This window comes from Macaca mulatta, chromosome 3 (genome assembly GCF_049350105.2).
Source record: "Macaca mulatta isolate MMU2019108-1 chromosome 3, T2T-MMU8v2.0, whole genome shotgun sequence".
Classification (NCBI taxonomy): domain Eukaryota; kingdom Metazoa; phylum Chordata; class Mammalia; order Primates; family Cercopithecidae; genus Macaca; species Macaca mulatta.
Window position 1 is genome coordinate 101,586,408 of NC_133408.1, and position 20,134 is coordinate 101,606,541.

The 20,134-nt window shown below is 34.6% G+C and overlaps 1 protein-coding gene across 3 annotated transcripts in view; it reads left to right on the top strand.

Moving 5' to 3' along the window:
* SKAP2 (src kinase associated phosphoprotein 2) overlaps positions 1 to 20,134 on the top strand; it is a 199,452-nt gene that overhangs the window by 109,122 nt on the left and 70,196 nt on the right. For all 3 annotated transcript variants that reach the window (NM_001257598.1, XM_015133800.3, XM_028844864.2), the window contains 1 exon segment: positions 19,261 to 19,338. In NM_001257598.1, coding sequence (NP_001244527.1) covers positions 19,261 to 19,338 — 78 coding nt within the window.

A 20,134-nucleotide genomic window follows, 5' to 3' on the forward strand; every position in this document is an offset into this window, starting at 1 on the left:
TGTTTTATTTTATTATTAATTGTTATTCTTTTGCTGTGCCTAATTTATAAATCAGACCTTATCATAGGTATATTTGTATAGGAAAAAACATAGTATATGTAGGGTTCGGTACTATCTGTAGTTTCAGGCATCCACTGGGGGCCTCGGAACATATTTCCCATCGATAGATAAGGGAACATGACTATAACCAGAAGTTGTATATATAAAGTAGTTTTGTTGCCTTTATATAAAAAAAAATCAATTTCCTTTAAAAAAATTTCATTTACTGTCTTGTGTTAGGAAATAATTTTTCTTTCTAGGCCTATTTTTTACTATTATTTTGACATGAATTTGCATTTTCTCTCCTTTTGAATAGTTTCAGTTAGTTTAGAATTTCAAGTAGTTTGAATTCCAAGGATTCATGGAATATGTGAATTGAGATAACTCTGTTAAGGAAATTTATGTTGGATCTTTAAGTAAAATTTAATGTAATTCCTAAAAAAAGATCTGTCATTTTATCTAATTGTTAAGGATGATTAAACTTTTTATTTTATATCTTTAAAATATGTTCCTTTTATCACAGAGCACTTTACTTACAGTATTGTTAATCACTTTTCAGTATGGAAATGCATCTTTTTTTCACTCAAAGCTTTGTTTTAAGCATTAAGATGCTTTTTTGAGATTTTCTTCAAATGTAGAACTTTGAAGTAGCTGAGTACTGTCACTTTTACTTCACACATAGGAATTCTTTAAGTGGTTCTCTACAAATGGGTCTCTTGGCCAGAAAACTTGTATTTACCTTTATTTTAAGGATGGATAACAGGACATGGTTTATGAATAAGCATTCTACAATCATCAACAAGACTTGTTCGAACCAAAAATAGGGATCTATTTCCCAAGGAGGGTGAGCTCAATAAATCAGATAACTGGAGTTGGGAATGGATAGTGGTGAGCCTATTTGTAAACTTTGGGTTTCTGAATGTTAATTTTAAGCTTCCTTTTTAAAAGGCCAGTGTTTGTAGAGCTTATCCTGTCAGCAATATCCTGTGTCAATTGTCAGGTCATGTTTAGCGTGTGGAAATGTATTAATCTGCCATAGCTAGCGTTGTAAGAGGCAGGGATAAAGAGAGGGCTCAAGCAGATGAAGAGGGATTAACTGTGTGGATTGAGCAAACTCCTCAATCACTGAACCAGTGATTTTACAAAGGATTAGCTGCTGCTTTTACAAATATTGATTACTGATTTGCCACTCAGAATGGAGATGACATAACTTGTGTGGTTGCTGTGTAGTGCGCTATGTGAAGTGTACATCATTCATATTAATGGATTTGTCATAGCCGTTATAGAAACTGACAGATTGATTATAGCAGCAGTTGCTAGAGCTGTTATGGTTAAGGTTGTGTCAGCATATCTATTAAAACTTCAGGATTTTAGAAGTTTATAGTATAGCCATAAAATTCATTTCCCCAGGTGGAATTTGGAATACTAGTTATTGCCCGGCACAGTTATTTTATGCATATTTTACATCAGTTTGAAGACATGTAAGTTGACATAGAGCAAAAATACATTATTGTGTTATTTTTGTAATATCAACAAATTTAGATTCGTTTCATTTTGGAAAATTTGTCAGAAATGCTAGCTTTCTAAACAAGAACATGTCTAGTTCATGTGGATGTCCAAAAATCCATTTGAATTTTTCTCAGATCAGGAATTGTTTTGAAGCCTTTGGGTATGTTTCTATAAGCACGTGGAGCTTTTTAGAAAATGTAGAAATATCTGGGTAATTAAAAGTTAATGGCTATTTTCATTTAAGTAACTTTTTATTACTCTAAAAATTTAGTAGCAAGAATTACAATTATCTATATCAGAGAAAATATGTTCCTTTAATTTTTTTAAGAAATCATTTGTCTTGCAAATGTTTTCTTTATGTCACAACAGGAAAGCTTTTCAGTGAGTTGAGTTGTATCTTAAAGGGTAAGCTGAAGCTTTCTAGGCAATGATAGTAGTGAGGAGTGGGTAAGTGGAGAAAGGTGAGGGAAGAGCACATTTCAGGCAGAGTGAAAACTTGTGTGGGTACATGAGACTTGGCCTGTTTGAAGAATAGCCAGGTATGTGAACATTCTCAAAGTAGTACCTTCATATATGTTGGGAATATTGTTTTCAAATTGTATCATTGTGCTATAAAACTATACTTGTATTGATTAAATTAAATTTTATAGATTAATGGGTGGCATTTTTCCTGGCTATGAGTCTAATAATATAAATTGATTTAAATTACTTAAAAGCCCATTTTTTGTTTTTTATTTTAAAAGTTATATTATATAAAATTTTAAATGTGTAATACCTGCTTATAACAAAGTTGTTCCCTCTCTGCAAAAGGAAAAAAAAATTCCCTACACTCCCTAGAAGTAAGAACTGCTAACAGTTCTATGTGCCCTTCCAGACATTTTTTCTGAGTTGTAAGAATACATATGTGTGCTAGAAAAAACATGGAACCAGATATTTCTTAAATTTGGAAAAGTAGTATATCATGCCAGGCGTGGTGGCTCACGCCTGTAATCCCGGCACTTGGGGAGGCCGAGGTGGGCGGATCACGAGGTCAGGAGATTGAGACCATCCTGGCTAACGCGGTGAAACCCCAACTCTATTAAAAATACAAAAAATTAGCCGGGCATTCTGGCACGTCCCTGTAGTCCCAGCTACTCGGGAGGCTGAGGCAGGAGAATCGCTTGAACCTGGGAGGTAGAGGTTGCAGTGAGCCGAGATTGCACCACTGCACTCCAGCCTGGATGACACAGCGAGACTCCATCTAAAAAAAAAAAAAAAAAAGTATATCACTATATATATTAATATACCACTTGTGTTTTTTCAACCAAGTATCATGGGCATCTTTCTACATTAATATATATCTTTCCATATTAATGCACACAGATCTATAGCATTATTTGGAATGGCTTCATACTGTTCCTCTTGCTGGGCATTTTCCATATTTCTGTTGTCACAAATGGTATATCAGTGAATATTCTGGCTTATACACCATCATGTAACAGCACTTTAATTTGTAGGATAGATTCTTGGGAGTTGAATTATCAGGGTATTGTCAAATTTTCATCCACAAACCTGTATTAAGCTATACTCCCCAAAAGAGGGTGAGTAGAGATGCAAGTACCATCTTTTCTTGCCCTCCTCCCTGTTTGATATTCTTAATCTTTACAGTTTTTGCCAGTCCTGTAAGTTACAAAGTAGTTTTTAGTGAGGTTTATTCATTTGTTTGTTCATTCAGCAAATTTAACAAACACTTCTGTGTCCCAGGCACTAATCTAGGCCCTAGGGATACAGCAGTGAAGAAGACAGTTGTGGTCTCTGGGCTTTTGGAACTTACATTCTAATGGAGGTGGGGAGAGCTGGGGAAAGACTACAAATCAATAAACACTCATCTCTTTTCATGTTTATTAACCTTTGTACTTTTTCCATGAATTGCTGGGTTCATATCCTTTACCTGTTTTTCTATTGACCTGTTCACTTTTTTCTTATTAATTTGCGGTTCATTGTGACATCCGTGCAAATGTTTTCTCCTATAAATACACCTTGAATAAGTCATCATTTGACAAGTTCATGACTGTACCAGTTCTTATCCATGTATGGAATTACAGTAGTACACCTGACTTCTTTGGTTGGTGAGAAAGAATTGGACTAAGTCTTAAATTTCCATATTTCAACATCCTCTGAGGAATTTGTAAAAATTATTTTTGTATTTTTAAAAGTACATTAGAACTGTGAGTCTTGTGTGAGACTTAAAGCTATCCAGGTGAAGGGGACTTAATTGAATTAATTTAAGTAATAACTTGTTAACAATATTAAGGTAGATAAAACATTATGTATGTAAATTTTGTTTTTCAGTGAGAATATACATCATGATCTATTCAGACATGATTAATTACAGCTGAATTCTTAGAGAAACATGCAATATGATATCTTATCATAAGATCTTACCATATCTAAATTGACTTGGAATAACTCTTGTTATGCCATTTATTCATATGGAATTTTAGTGGGATGTGTATCTTTCAGATTTTAAGTCTTTTTCATATTTTCAAGAGGTCATTGTATATTTCAAATATTTATGAGCAAACTACAGATTCAGAGTTCAGACCGTTTTGTTGCCTTAGCCTCCTCTGAGGTAACTTCCAGTGCCTTACAGGGCAAATGAAGGAGCACTGAACTGCTCTTGATGTGATGTTCAAGTGTGACTGAACAGCACTGGTTGTTTGCATGAAGTTACATCAGTTGTTGTGTGTTGTTAGCAATCATTTTGTTCTGCTCAATATTCCATCAGTTTCTTTTTCAAAGTTTAATTTTGACATTTCTAATTTGAACTAAATAGTTAAAATTTCTTGGTGAAATTGTTCTGGTAATGACAGCTCTTAGTTGGGAGAAAAGGAGACCATGGACGATTGGGCTATGTCAGCTCTGGCAGATCCTGCAGTGAGATAGCCCACACAGTGAACATATTAATGGATTGCCTTTTGATGTCTCCTCATAGTAAATATCAGTTGCTATATTTGTCAGTTGGTTTTTTTTTTTCCACATCTTGAATACTTTATTTTTTTTTTTTTTTGCTACGGAGTCTCACTGTGTTGCCCAGACTGGAGTTCAGTGGTGTGATCTTGGCTTGCTGCAACGTCTGCCTTCCAGATTCAAGCAATTCTCCCACCTCAGCCTCCAGAGTAGCTGGGATTGCAGACATACACCACCACGCCCTGCTAATTTTTATATTTTCAGTGGAGAAGGGGTTTCACCATCTTGGCCAGGTTGGTTTCAAACTCCTGACCTCAAGTGATCCACTTGCCTCAGCCTCCCAAAGTGCTGGAATTACAGGCATGAGCCACTGTGTCTGGCTTACTTTTTTAAAAATATGCTAAAATCTCATAGCTAAATGGGCACTTTTTATATTATATGTTCTGTCCCAATTTTCTTCCTTTTTATTATGTTTCTTCATGTTGGTGATTATAAAGTTTAGAACTGAATGGGCGTGTTAGTAGTTGTGAAAGTAGATATTAAGATGGGATATAAATATAAGGATGACCTCTTTGTTCTTCATGTCTTACGGCTATCTTGCCTCCATTTTTCTCTTTCCTCATTGGTTTCTTGAATCTCTTTATTAGTGGGGAATTGCACCTAATCATGAGCTTCTCAAAGGCAAGGACTGTAGCTGTACCTGTTGCTCCATCACAGTACCTGGTACATATTGAGTGCTCAGTAACTGCCTGATGAATGAACCAACACATGCAAGCAACTGGCTGCTTAATACTGTGTTTTATTATGACAGCCTCTCTTTCTCTCTCGAGACTACTGTGAAAGGTGTATTCAATGTTTACAAAATTATTTTAATGACCCTTTAACTTTAGCTAGTTATAAATACAAATCATTAGCTGCACTATCATTTATATTTCGGGCATTTTCCTTCTGTTTTCAGTGTGTACTGATTGCAGAACTGTGTTTTATCTATGTATTGATTTTTTTTATTTTGCAGTGAACATTAGCTTAGACTATATTTTACAAATCCTATACACAAAACAAGGTTTTTTAAATATACCATTCTGAGCCATATAGATGATTTTGTTTAAAATTATACTTCTACATTTGAAAGAAGTACCCTTGGTGATTTCCATGCACACTCAAGTTTCAGAACACTGCCTTATGATCCCCTTGCTCAAATTCTAGTGAAAAAGACACACTTGTGGCACATCATTTTAGCCTGATATTGTAAATACCACATGAATGTCTATGTCTGTCTTCCTGGCCAGTCTCACAAATGGCTGTTGACAGTTATTCCCCTTTGAAATTAGGGATCAGAAAAAGGATTAAGCATGTGGTATGCTTTTATTTCCAGAGTACGAAGAAAAACTGCTACACATTAACTGTTCTAATATTGAAATTATAGTATGAATTCTCTAGTAATTTACTCAGTTATACGGATAACAATGCTTTATAATCCTTTCAGTTACCTAGGTGTACATATGATTACCAGTTCATACTGAAGAGTAGACTCAAGCATTTTATCATTCTCAGTAACATGTTGTTCTGTGGACATTTTATGGATACAAAGTAGGTATACGCTTAAAATTTTGCAGGCTAGAATTGTCCTGGCACTGAGTTAGAACTTTATAGGCCAGTTGCTGATTTGTTTTTGTGTTAAGATGATCTTCATCCACGTTTATGTCCCTGCAAAGTCTTTAAACTTTGTAAATTGATAAATAAGTGTATTAATTTTACCCCCAGCCTGGCTGGTTGTTAAAGGATATGGCTCTTGACTTAAGCAGCAACATAAAAGAGTTGTGTTAGCTTCGTGCAGAGAATGGAGCTTTTTCTTGAGATTTAATAGGCAAACAGGGTTTTGGAATGATTGTCTGAAAATTGTGCAGGGTGTCTGTTCCTATAGATATTCTATGATCTTATCCTTGAGTTTAACAAAGTTTTTGGGAGCTAGCTGTATACTAGGGCCTTCTCGTTTTGTACTCTGTAGAATTGCTTTTACTGAATTTCACTTTGGCATTAAGCTTTTGGCTTAATATGAACGATGTTACACAAAACAGTCCTATGAAACTTTTATTTTATATACTGTAAAAATGTTATTGAGGACATTGAGAACTATGGGAGAAATTTCTTTCTCATTTCAGTACCAGGAGCCAGAAATAGTTGTGTTTTCTTCCCTGAACAATGATCTGTATTTATCTTATGGGCAATGGCTCATATAATTTATTGTATTTCTTGCTTCATGTTGGTTGTTATAAAGCTTATAAGTGAATTTTTGGCCCACTCCTCACAAGTGTAAATAACTTTGTGGTTCCAAGTTGTTTTCTGTTCCATCCTGACTTCTAATTTTGCCTTGATTTTAAAAAACATTGAAATAGTGACACAGAAAAGTTGCAAGAATAACACATAGAGTTCCCATATACCTTTCATCCCAATTCCCCTAACATTAACATTTTTCTATACAGGTATTTACTTTGTCAGTCTGCCTCCTCCCCTTCTTTACCCTTCCCTTCTTCTCCATCTTCCATCCTCCCCCTCTGTCCCACCCTGTGTGTATACACACTGATAGCTCCTGTTTACTTTTAATTTGCCTCACCAAATGTATCGTACAAATGCCTGTGAAATGCTTTTTGGGGGGAGAAGGAAGCAGTATATTACTAAATTAACAATAATAATAGGTAAGAATGTATGAATTTCATATCTATATTGAAAAAAGAGTTATGGAAAAACCTCTTGTTTTAGGTGAAAGGAAGACAAATTGTGTCTGTAAGAGAGAGGGAGAAAGATTGCATACACATGTGTTTTTAGGAAGATACTTATAACACCTTAAACCAGAGTAGGTACTTTGAATGACAGAAGAGGGAAAATGCCAAGACTTCTTGATTTAAATAAAAAATTAGGTAGTTTCCTTCTTAAACAGAAACAGGTATACTATTTACTTATGAAGACTAAAGCATTAAGAATGTTTGGGTACGTATTTGCTTTAGTAATCAAGCTCAATTTAGTAATCAAATAATCAGAGTAGGACTGTGAAACAGAGTGAGAGCCTTAATTCAGCAATTTACCTCTATTAATAAGTTAGTCATAAAATAATTTCATGTTTGATAGTTTTCAAACTACACATTTGTCACTTATTATTTTTCTTATTTATTTATTCATATTAACCACCCCTCAATAATAAGGTTGTTTTGGGAAATGGGAATAGAATGACAATTGTTTGCGTACCTGTTATTTTTCTTAAGACAGAAACAAAAACGTGTTTTATTATACTGTACAATGTAGAAGACATTATAACTCTGCATATTCCTATTTCAGATACTTAAGATATAATCTTATGTTATTAATGACTCTAAACTTTTTGTATACAGAATAGGAAAAATAAATGAGTTTAAAGAATATCACAAATTATAAAAATGTTACTTATAATTTGAAAATAATTTTTAAAATTTATACCTCAAAATACACAACATAAAGCTGTTGCAAAAGTAAGTAAATCAATGAAAGAATTGTCCTATGGCCTACGTAAAAATAAAGCATAGTTGAGTGGAAAGAAGCTAAAGAATTCAGTCTAAATTATATTCATTTCTTATTTCTATGCAGTTTGCTAGAGGAATCTACATACAAAAGGAACCTCCTTTTCCTTCCATAAACATCATTTTTCCCATTACTAGTTTTTTCCATGTTTGTGTATATATGTTTTTAAACCAAAATGGAAGTATTTCAAATACATTCTTAAGAAGCAAAATTGACCCAAAATCTTACAGATGAAACACCCCCCCACATTTTAAATGTATGGTATATTGGCCATGTGCAGTGGCTCATGCCTATAATCTTAGCACTTTGGGAGGCTAAGGTGGGTGGATCGGCTGAGGTCAGGAGTTCGAGACCAGCCTGGTCAACATGGTGAAACCCCATCTCTACTAAAAATACAAAAATTAGCTGGGCATGGTAGCATGTGCCTGTAATCCCAGCTACTTGGGAGGCTGAGGCAGGGAAATCGTTGAACCTGGTGGGTGGAGGTTGCAGTAAGCCAAGAACGTGCCACTGCACTCAGTCCTGGGTGAAAGAGCAAGACTCAATCTCAAAAAAAAAAAAAAAGAAAAAAAAAGGACGATATATTAAAATATATCATGTTACACTTAGGGAACTAATCTTAAATAATAGTGATTGCTTTAATGCCATAGAAAAGTAATGCAATGATGTTGTCTGACATAGTTTCTATAGATGGCATTCATTTATTCCATCAGCAGTGGAACATAGCATTTCAGAAAATGAGCTTTTGGGCAAGTAGACTTAAGGTCCTGGCTCCACTTATTGTGTGTGACCTGGATTTCTGATTGGTAATATAGAGTTAGTAATACTTACCTCTTAGGGTTATATGATGATGAAATGAGATGATGACTGGTATCATCATCTTTACCTAACTCATGGTAAAGGCTCAATAAATGTTAACTGTTGCAGTGCTGATATTTGTAATCATGCCACTGATAGTGCTGTAAAAAAACATATTTAAGCTTATAGTGTGGAGATAATAGAAACAGTTGTGTTTGATACAGAGATAGCATAGGTAAGGAAGAAAGAAGTTGGACCTATTATTATTATTATTTGAGACAGGGTCTCACTCTGTCACCCAGGCTGGAGTGCAGTGGCACTATCATAAGCAGCCTTGAACTGCTGGGCTCAAACGATTCTCCTGCCTTCCGAGTAGCTGGGACTACAGGTGTGAGTTACCGTGCTTGAGTAATTAATACATTTTTTATAGAGATGCGGTGTTGCTTGTTACCCAGGCTGTCTCGAACACCTGGCCTCAAGTGATCTTTCTGCCTCAGCCTCCCAAAGTGCTAGAATTACAAGTGTGAATCACTGCCCCCAGCCGAGGACCTATTATTGTTATTGTTTAAATTTTATACATAATTGTTTGACTTTTAAGATGCCTTCAACAAATTTCCAGTGAAGTTGAGTTTATGTTTCCTGGTTTTCTGTTTTGGGTACTGTTTAGAAAAGAGCCTGGCACATAATATAGACTAGTAAAATATTGTTTAATATATGAGTTAAGAACGTTCCTTTTCATTTATGCTAATCTTTATTATGTATAATCTTGTCAAATATTTGTTTGTGCATCAGATTTGTTTTTGGCCAAGTATCTATAACCAGAAAGAAAGTCATGTGGTTAAAAGGTGTTTAACATTCATGTTTTTATTCTAGTGGTTTATATTTTCAGCCTCCTTTTGTGTGTGTGTGTGTGTAACAATGGACTTGTGGCAAATTGGAGTTGCCTTTTAAAAATACTAGTAGTAATAAGAGATAACATTTCTTAAAGAGTTATCTTAAGTGCTATCCTACTAAATCCCCACAGTAACTCTCCATAGTATGCCCGCCTATTATCTACATTGAAATATTTGAAAACTAAAGCTTAATGAAATTGAGTAACTTGCTAAGTCACAGAGCTGGTAGCCATCCTGCAATTTGAATGTAAATCCAGGGTTCTGAACATGAATCTAAAATGCAGTATCAGTTTGGGGGCACTTTTGTTGTGGAAAGAGATGCATTAAATTAAAACCCAGTTCATAATTAATTGTATATATTTAATTTTATATATTTAGAGACTGAACATTTTGATATATTTAGAATTACATTTTTAACTTAAGGAGAAATGTATTCCATTTTAAGCTTGCATCTCATTTTCTCAAAGTATGTATTATAGACTTTTTTAGAAGGCTATTATTTTTTAGAATTTAATGTTTTACTTGCTACAGAGTAGATGACTAAGATACAGGCAGATAAAGACTTGCTGAGGAGTTACTTTATGTGAAAGGTAAAATTTGATTTAAATTTTTTATGTGGAATCGAAAAATCTATTATTTAAAAGTAACCTTTACTAAAATATAAAAACACGGAAGGCGCCCTATATTATAAATATATAAACTAGTAGTCTTGTCTCTAAAGTAAAACCTTATTTTAAAATGATTGATTCAGTATATTGATATGCTATCTTCCCTGGAAATAATTGAGAGAGTCTTATAAGGTTTTCCACAAATTAATAACTCTAAAATTTTTAGATAAAAACCATATTTTAAAATTCTATAAGGAACAAGGTTAATATATTTTAACAATGTGATAACTAGTGGTTTATTGTTAGACCAACAAATCAGAAATCTTAAAGAGATTTTTTTCACATCTACTTTTATGAGAAAGGGACAGAAGTTCTATATTAAAGATTTATCTAAAGAAACAATCTTCAGATATGTAATAAGATAGTTCAGTTTCTGGTCGTATACTTAAGTGTATGTTAAAGTAAAAGAAGCAGTTTTAAATGAATGGAGAAGGATAATTGGACTCTGTATCATATAATTCACATGTACTATTGATCTGTGACTTTTTGAGCATTATTTTAATGGATGTTGATGAACACAATTGATTTCAGATTTCTTTTCATTATTCTGGAATCTTGCCATTAGAATTTTTTGTAGTTTTGTAGATTTCTATGAAAATTAGTAGCAGCAAGAAAGGAAGGAAGAAAAAAAGGGAAAGGAGAGGAAAAGAGAGGAGAGGGAGGGGAAAGAGGAGTGGAGGGGAGGGAAGAGGAGGAAAAGCAAGGAGAGAAGAACAGAAGGGAGGAGGAGGAGAGGAGGAAGGAAGAGATGTAAAATAGAAGCTTTGATTGGACTCTGAACAAATGCTTAATCTTTTGGATTATATTCATGAGCATATCTTACGTGCATGTAGCTATGATATTAATAGTTATTGTCTTCTTTGGTTCCAAATAGACCTATTGAAGGCATAGTGAAAATTTCCACTCTTAACTCCTTTAGAGTTAATAAAGGCAAATTTGAATTATCCTCATGGTTATTCCGTTTTTGCTTGGTAGCCTTCAAAATGGCCACTTTTCAGAGGAGGGAGGAGATTAGCAGATGTTAAACCCTTGAGTTGTAACCTCTGCTTTTACCCCAGCGTTGTCACTTAGGCTGCTATGTCAGTTCTTAAAGCGTTTTCCCCAAGGCATAACCCTCCTGAGAATTCTATGGTTCTACTAATTGAAAGTTGACCATCTTAATGTCAAAGCATGGTGTGAGCTTTTTTGTTTTTGTTTTTCTTAAAAGAAATGTCATAATAGGCTTAGAGATCACTAGTACTAGTGTATTCACTGGTGAATCTCTTCTGAAGAAAGTAATAGTGCTATGATGAGAAAACAAGCTTTTTGCAAAGACTATGCTAAAGTAACACAATTAGTCCTCTATTAGAGTTACGGCAGTTATTATTGTTTGAGATGCTTATTGAATATATAATATCTTCCTTTTGCTACTAAAAATACTGATAAACAGATTTGAAATTCCAAATTTCCCACGTGGAGGGGAGAATTATTCAAATATGAAAAATATTTAATTTATATGTTTATTTCTCTCACACATATTCCAGGGCAAGGTTCTAGCTGAATATTAAACCTTTTAAATGACATAAAATAGTTCTATGCTAGATGTAAAAGAAGTTATTAGTTGTTCTATAAAAAATATGTTGTGAGCAATTTCCACATTTGATATAATTGAAACTTCAATCTATCTTGGACCTTGGCCATTTGCTACTGAAAGGACAAGAAAAATATTAGTGTGGATATATTTCATGAAGTCCTGGAATTGGGAGGGCTTTGGAGATTATTGAACCTATTTTTTTTTAGGTTTTAAAAAGAAGAAATTGAGTCCAGAGAGGCTAAGTGACATGTTTAAGGTTAAAAAAAAAAAAGTTTAGAACTGAGATTACATTGCAGACTTCTTTAATCTCTGCCACGGATTTTGAAGTCAGTGTCAATGTAGAGCTAAGCTTCTGGATATGTGCCATACCACTAAAACATTTTATTTAATATTTATATCCAAGTTAAGTGTAGGTTTCTCTCCTTGTTGGTGCATAGTCTTTCTTTCTTTCTTTTTTTCTTTTCTTTTTTTTTTTTTTTTGAGACGGAGTCTCGCTCTGCCGCCCAGGCTGGAGTGCAGTGGCCAGATCTCGGCTCACTGCAAGCTCCGCCTCCCAGGTTCACGCCATTCTCCTGCCTCAGCCTCCAGAGTAGCTAGGACTACAGGCGCCCGCCACCTCTCCCGGCTAGTTTTTTGTATTTTTTAGTAGAGACGGGGTTTCACCGTGTCAGCCAGGATGGTCTCCATCTTCTGACCGCGTGATCCGCCCGTCTCGGCCTCCCAAAGTGCTGGGATTACAGGCTTGAGCCACCGCGCCCGGCCTGTTGGTGCATAGTATTGTTTTGTTTTGGTTCTTTGTTTACTTTGCAGATATGCTAGTGAATTTTTATACTTAAACCCTGTTAGAAAAAGAAACGAAGTGTCTGCATCCCTGCATCTTTGTATCTATTACATAATTTCTAGAAACAGAGAAAATAGCTTGTAAGTTTATGTGTATAATTATAAAGTGTAATTAAACTGCACTTGTGGAATGATGAATTCTGAGCCAGTCACAGCTCTGGGAACTGAGGCTTTTTTATGGACTATTTCCTAAAGCTAAGTACTAATGTACCCTTCAGCCAAAAATGTTGTTAAGATAGTGGACATCAACTGTAAGGATAGTGGAAGCAAAACAGAAAGCATTTCTCTACCTTTATACAAAATTACAATGCATTGGGATTATATTGGTGTTATGACATACTGGCACCTGAAAATGTACTTTCATTCTGTTTACCACTTCTTAAGAAAAATGAACTTCAATTGGAGAAGCTAATCTAGATAATAAAATAACCACTGGTGGATAGGTGAGAGTATCACCATCATGAAATGAGATAATATTTTTGGACAATCAAAGCCTAATGCATGTTTCAAATATAAAGCAATCATTAAGTGGGTAAATACTTTTTTTAAAAAATGGGTCTATTGCCCAGGCATGGTGGCTCATGTCTATAATACCAGCACTTTGGGAGGCCAAAGCGGGCAGATCACTTGATCCCAGTAGTTTGAGATCAGCCTGGGCAACATGATGAAACCTTGTCTCTACAAAACATACAAAAATTAGCCAGGCATGCTGTTGTGCACCTATAATCCCAGCTACTCAGGAGGTTGAGGTGGGAAGATCGCTTGAGCCCAGAAGGCAGAGGTTGTGGTAACAAAATCATGCCACTGCCCTACAACCTGGGCTGCATTTTTGGTAGTTTACTACATGAGTTTAGAAGAGATAAAAGGAAGCACTGTCTCCCCCTAGGAGGTGGCCAATTTATGGAACTCAGTATCCCAACTATTAGGTGAAAATGAAGAATTTGAAAAGGTTTAGATAAACTTGTAGATGCTTTATTTATATGAATTGTCAGGAAAAAAGATATGGTTGTATGGTTGAGAAGTTTGTTCTTTACTTTTTGGAGTTCAGGGAAAACAGTCACATCATGTGGTGACACAGAATATTTGACTAAATGGACCGATATCTTGACTCAGAGTGAAAACTCTTATGAATAATAACAGTCTTTTTAAAAGTATCTTTCCTTTCTTTTCCAATATAAGGGAAAAGGAAACTTTAGTCGAGTATAGGTGGTAGGAAGAATTACACTATGTGAAAGCTTGGTGTTCATGTTGAAAACTATATAAATGCCAACTAGAAAAGGGAAAATTGAAGGGAGCAAAAGGTGAAGCTCAGAAACCTAGTCGTAATTTTGCATAAAGTCTAGATTAAACAACCAAAAAAGTGTGAACGTATTAGTGTAATGAAGCCAATAATATGATGATTTATTGATGATAAAATAGTAAAAATAAGCCTTTGGATTCCTTAGAAGTCTAGCATTTAAATTGATCACCAAAGTTGCATATCAAAAAATAAAAATGATAATAAAAACATAGCTATTTTGAAAATGTCTCTGAATCATTGCACTTTGATAATGATGTCTCATACTGTCTTAGATAAAGTAATGCATTTAAAGAGGTGTTAGACTGGGATATAGTGTGTGTGTGTTTGTGTGTGTGTGTGTATGTATCAGGGAAGAGTCTATTAGGAGACACATCAATGTTAGGGAAGACCCTGGAATATAGTGTATTGAGGCACCCAATACTGGACAAAATTGTGAATCAACATTTGTTCATTTAGATTTGAGAAATCTAAATAAAAAAAGAAAGGACCATTAGACCTCCCATTCTCCTCAACTCTAGCTCTTTCTCTCTCTCCCCCAACTCTAACTCTCTCTCACTCTCATTCCCTTGCCTACTCAAGGGACTTGCATGCTGTTCTAGGCCTTGTCTTCTGAGTGAAGCTTCTGTGATCTAGACACATTTTTCTACTTTTCTTTGTCCTAAATACAGTAATGCAGTTGTCTACCCTGTTAATGCCAAGACTGGGTTTAGACCTGACCAGCCTAACACCTGGAATGTTGCTAAATGATACTTCCTACCACAGACTTCATATTTTTCTCTGAAATTGAAGTAACTACTGTTTTTCATTTTGAAATAATTATTTTTAATTGTTAACACTTTTTAAAAGATAATGCTTATTTCTTAAGTATATTACAGGCATTTAAACATTCCAATGTTTTTCATCCTAGATTCAAGAAAAAAAAGATAAAGTAATAGTTTAATAAAATCACCAAGAGTGGGTAATACCTTAGTTTTAAGGTAATTTGTTATTTATTTTTATACTCTGTATCTCTTCTCTGCTTTTCAAATTCTAGTATCCATACCTGAAGCTTGCTGTACTATGTCTATGATATACACCATTTGTTTTTAAGGCAAAAGCTTTAAGACACATACTAGAATTCTTGAGTTATCTTTTAGAAACAGTTACCTTATGAATAAAGTATCAGCCTAACTAGAGGGAAATTTGGATTTCACTATTGCCTTTTTCCCTGAATTGCTGGGAATGTCAGCACTTGATCCTTGTTTATTTGAATTCATTGTGACCTTTTTGCCATTTTGAATGCTTCAGATTCTCAAATTGCACATTGGAAGAAGACCCATTCCTTGCTTAGTTGCCCTTGTAGGGTGTCGATTTTAACATCTAATATTTTGAGCTGCTTTAGAAAAGTAGGATTATCATATAAGAAATACATAATCATTTTATAAAAAGAAAACTAGTCTTTCTCAGTATATACCTTACTTTCTCGGGTACTGAAAGTTTGTGGCCACTTAAGCAAGTCCATGTAATAAACTCCTGTAGCATAGTCTAGTCCCCAGAATATGGGTTAATTTTTGTTTTCCCCTTAGGATATAATTTTTTCATTAACCACTTTCACTTGAGTAAAAGGAAATCTTTGAACTGCTTTAAAAGTAGCTACAATGCTTAACTTGTATAGTTGCCGAATCATGCTTTTTCTTGTCTTTCATTTCTGATTAACTTTCTCTGAGCAACGTAGTCTTATATTTATATTAGCATCTATTCACTTGAACTAGTAGTTACAGTTATAGTAACATATAACAATATTTAACTATAATAGCTAATAAAAGCTAACATTTACTGAATGCCTACTATGTGCAAAGGACTAAGACCCAGTGCAAAACTTTTCTTTAGGACAAGGTTTGAATTTTAATAGTGAAGCTGAGAATATGATTGTGAATTCACTGGAATGTTGTATAATTGGCTGTGTTACATAGTGAGGCAATGTAATTGCAGTGTATGGCAAACATGTGGCAGCTGTTTGTTGTTGCCTGGCAGATAAGCTTACATTAGCCTTAATTTCTTTTTCTTCATGTATCATTATGCCTGTATATTTATAGTCTTGTTTCTTTATACCAATCTGAATCTTCCTAAATGTCAATAGCATTAATCATTGTAGGCATAGTGATATGAGGTCTAAATGATATGAGAATTCATATTTTTAACGGAAATTACTACTTTTTTATATATTATGACAGATTTTCCATCCCTGCCATCAGAAAGTATTGTCCGTATGCTCATGGTGATATACAAACCAAATGGTTCTTCTGAAAATTTAAAAATCTAAAGTATTTACAGGGATTGCTATTAGTGTACTTTTGTGTTTTAAAGAATTCACGTGGCTATTAAACAAATCCTGGATATTGGACAAACAGCAATAAAGGTTTAGAAAAATGAAATTTCAGTTAAAAAAATTATGCCTCCACTCCCCAGGGAAGAAATAAAAGATTTTATATTAGAAACATGAATTTAGAATTCAGAATAAGTATTGCTTATGACATCAAATTTTATTGTGATGTATCAGGTGGAAATTTAGTCAACATTTTTCTTAAAGCAAAAGACTCAGGCTATGTGTATATTGAATGCTAGTAAATTCTAATTTCCTTTCTCCTTTTCCTTTTCCCCCACTTCCTCTCCCCCTCCCTTCTTCCCATCTCTCTCTGTCTCCTTTTTGATTAGTAATATTTTAGAGTTGAAAGCTATGCTAAAGGTACCCATTTCTTTTCAGAATAATTTAACTTTTCTTCTTAAGATTTTGTGAACATCCATTCCTTATGTAAAGAACATTTATTATGCCCAACGGAAGTGAGAGAGTTGTGGGACTACCCCTTAATGAGACCAAATCATCCCACAATTAGCCGCTTTAGTTTAGTGGTTGACCAGGACTTGTTTACATGGATAAGGTTTCTGTTTGTAATTTTTGTTCTATGTGCAAAATACTGTAATAAATAATTTATACCTTTATATGTACCAAGTTTATTTTGAAAAAAATAAACTGGATACATTTATTGAACAGCTATTAAAATATGTACACTTTCCCTAAAATTTCATTTATATTTCAAAATCAGGGCTCAATTTTAAATATGTTTTAATGATACTGTGTTGTGTTTACTAAGTGAAATTGATCCACCAAGGAGCTGAAATTAGTACTCTAATTTTAAGCTTTATTTCTTAAGACAAAATATCCATGACTTTATCACTACTGTGATCCCCATGATATTAAAAAAAAAAAGCTGGTAAAATTATGTGATGAGTTTGTATATAATAAACTTCCTATCAAACCCATTCTGTTTTTTTTTAATTTTTAATTTTTGTGGGTACATAGTAGGCAAATTTATGGGGCATATCATATATTTTGATACAGGCATACAATGCATGATAATCACATCAGGATAAATGAGGTATCCATCACCTCAATCATTTATTCTTTCTTTGTGTTACAAAGAATCCAATTATATTTGTTTAGTTATTTTATTTTATTTTATTTTATTTATTTATTTATTTATTTATTTAAAGACAGGGTCTGTCTCTATTACCCAGGCTGGAACGCAGTGTCATGATCATGGCTTACTGCAGCCTTGACCTCTTGGGGTATCCTCCCACCTCAGACCCCCTTCTCCCCACCTCTACCCCCCTCCTCCCCACCTCTACCCCCCTCCTCCACTGGCTGGGACTGCAGGCGTGTATACCACTACACCCAGCTATTTTTTAATTTTTCGTAGAGATAGGGGTCTCACTGTGTTACCCAAGCTGGTGTCAAACTCCTGGGCTCAAGCGACTCTCCTTCCTTAGCCTCCGAAAGTGCTGGGATTGTAGGCATGAGCCATTGCACCTGGCCACTTAGTTATTTAAAAATATACAATAAATTATTGTTGACTATAGTCACTCTGTTGTGCTATCAAATGCTAGATCTTATTCATTCTAATTGTATGTTTGTACTCAAACACATTTTCTATCCTAAGCTGTACTGAAACCACTTCCACTGGATGTATTCCATACAAACTTTCTTTTGATTGGTTGTTTTCACTTGCTAGAGTTCTAGTAAAACGCTGAGGATAACTATTATATTTCTTTTCTTTTCTTTTCTTTTTTCTTTCTTTCTTTTTTTTTTTTTTTTTTGCCCAGGCTAGATTGCAATGGCGTGATCTTGGCTCACTGCAACCTCCACCTCCTGGGTTCAAGTGATTCTCCTGCCTCAGCTCCCAAGTAGCTGAGATTACAGGCACCCACCACCATGCCTGGCTAATTTTTTTTGTAGTTTTAGTAGAGACAGGGTTTCACTATGTTGGCCAGGCTGGTCCTGAACTCCTGTCCTCAAGTGATCCGCCCGCCTCAGCCTCCCAAAGTGCTGGGATTACAACCATGAGCCACTGCACCGGGCAGATAACTATTATGTTTCTAATGAAGTTTATAAAAATATTGAACACTTGTAAAATTGAGTAACCTATAATCCATGACTGTGAATATACAATTTCTAATCAACTTAACTTTAGCTTGATTTAGAAACTTTTTTTAGGGATCCAGTGTTTGTTTATAATAGGTTTATCAGATCTATCTAGTTTTAGACTCTTAAATGCCCTATAAAAACCTAAAGCATACTCACTCAGTGGAATGTCCATAAGATTTCTCTGAATACAAACAGAGAGAATATTTGCTGTGGGCTCAGAGAAACAAGTTTCAGCATTTGCTTCTAGGGGAAAAGCATTTTATGTTTTACTTGGTAGGAATAGGGATTATGCAGGTAAGAGTCAATATGTATTGAAATTTTTAAAGAATTAATTCAATATAAATATAAAGAAGCTATGATTTGTTAGGAATTCTTAACCTCTGTTTCAGAGATTTATTGCATTTATTTATAATAGTTTCTCAGTCTTGTATTTTGGGAGGATATATTAAGATGTAGGAGTACAGAACTTTTTTTTTTTTTTTTTTTTTTTTACTTTTTGAGACTTTTAGGAGGGATAGAGGGGATTAATCTATGGAATGGATATGAAACAAGGCTAATAGATTTAAACAATTTCAGTAATTGTTTAAAAGCACACTGAATCTAATGAGATCTGGCACTTGTTTTTCCTGAAATGGATTACCCACTGCTTTTTTTTTTCTCTCCCCAACTTCTCATAGGAGTCCAGTTTCCTCCGATTGCAGCACAAGACCTTCCTTTTGTTCTAAAGGCTGGCTACCTTGAAAAACGCAGAAAAGGTAAACTTAAGGTTCTAATGAAAAATGTAAAAATGGTTTCATCCTTAGATAGAACATGTTTGTAGTATACATGTGGAGGCAATATTCGTTTTAGGTGATTAAAGAGTTTTAAGATTGTAAGAAAATCTGAATGACATTATCCAAACCACAAAATATAGCTCTTAGCTTTAAATAATTTTTAATAAGAAACATTAGGTCAGATTTTTAGTTGTCAACCTTGGTTATTTGTAAATGATTCAGGAGCTGTTTCCTGCCTCTCAAAGGAAAGCTGCAGGCCATGACTATATTCTCAAAGGTGGGATTTCTCACCAGTATCTCACTGGGCTGAGCAGCAGGTTCTCCTGTGCCCAACCTGGCATGCACCATGGTTCAGATCAAGCCTGGCATCTTGTCTGCCATTGTCTATTATTCATTTCAGTGTTCCTCTCCATTGGCTGTGATAATTGGGAGTTGACCATATGGTCTCACTTTTTCAACACCAATATTTAATGGAAATGAAATATGGAGGTGGTTTTACAATATGAGAAATGAAAAGCAGTCTTTTCATTACCATTCTGCTTATCTCTCTGGTAGTCCCTTTGGGCCTCTATTTATATTTCATTTTGCTTTTCTTAGCTGAATTTTAAAACTGAAAGAGTAACAAAAATAATCTAGGTTAGCTCCTCCCCCTTCTTTTTATAACAGGTGAGAAAATGAGACCCAAATGGATCAATTATCTCAAGATTGTATAGTCAGATGCCTTTTTAACTGTCCCTGTCAGAAAACTGGGTTAGCCATGCTGTTGATCCCATAAGTA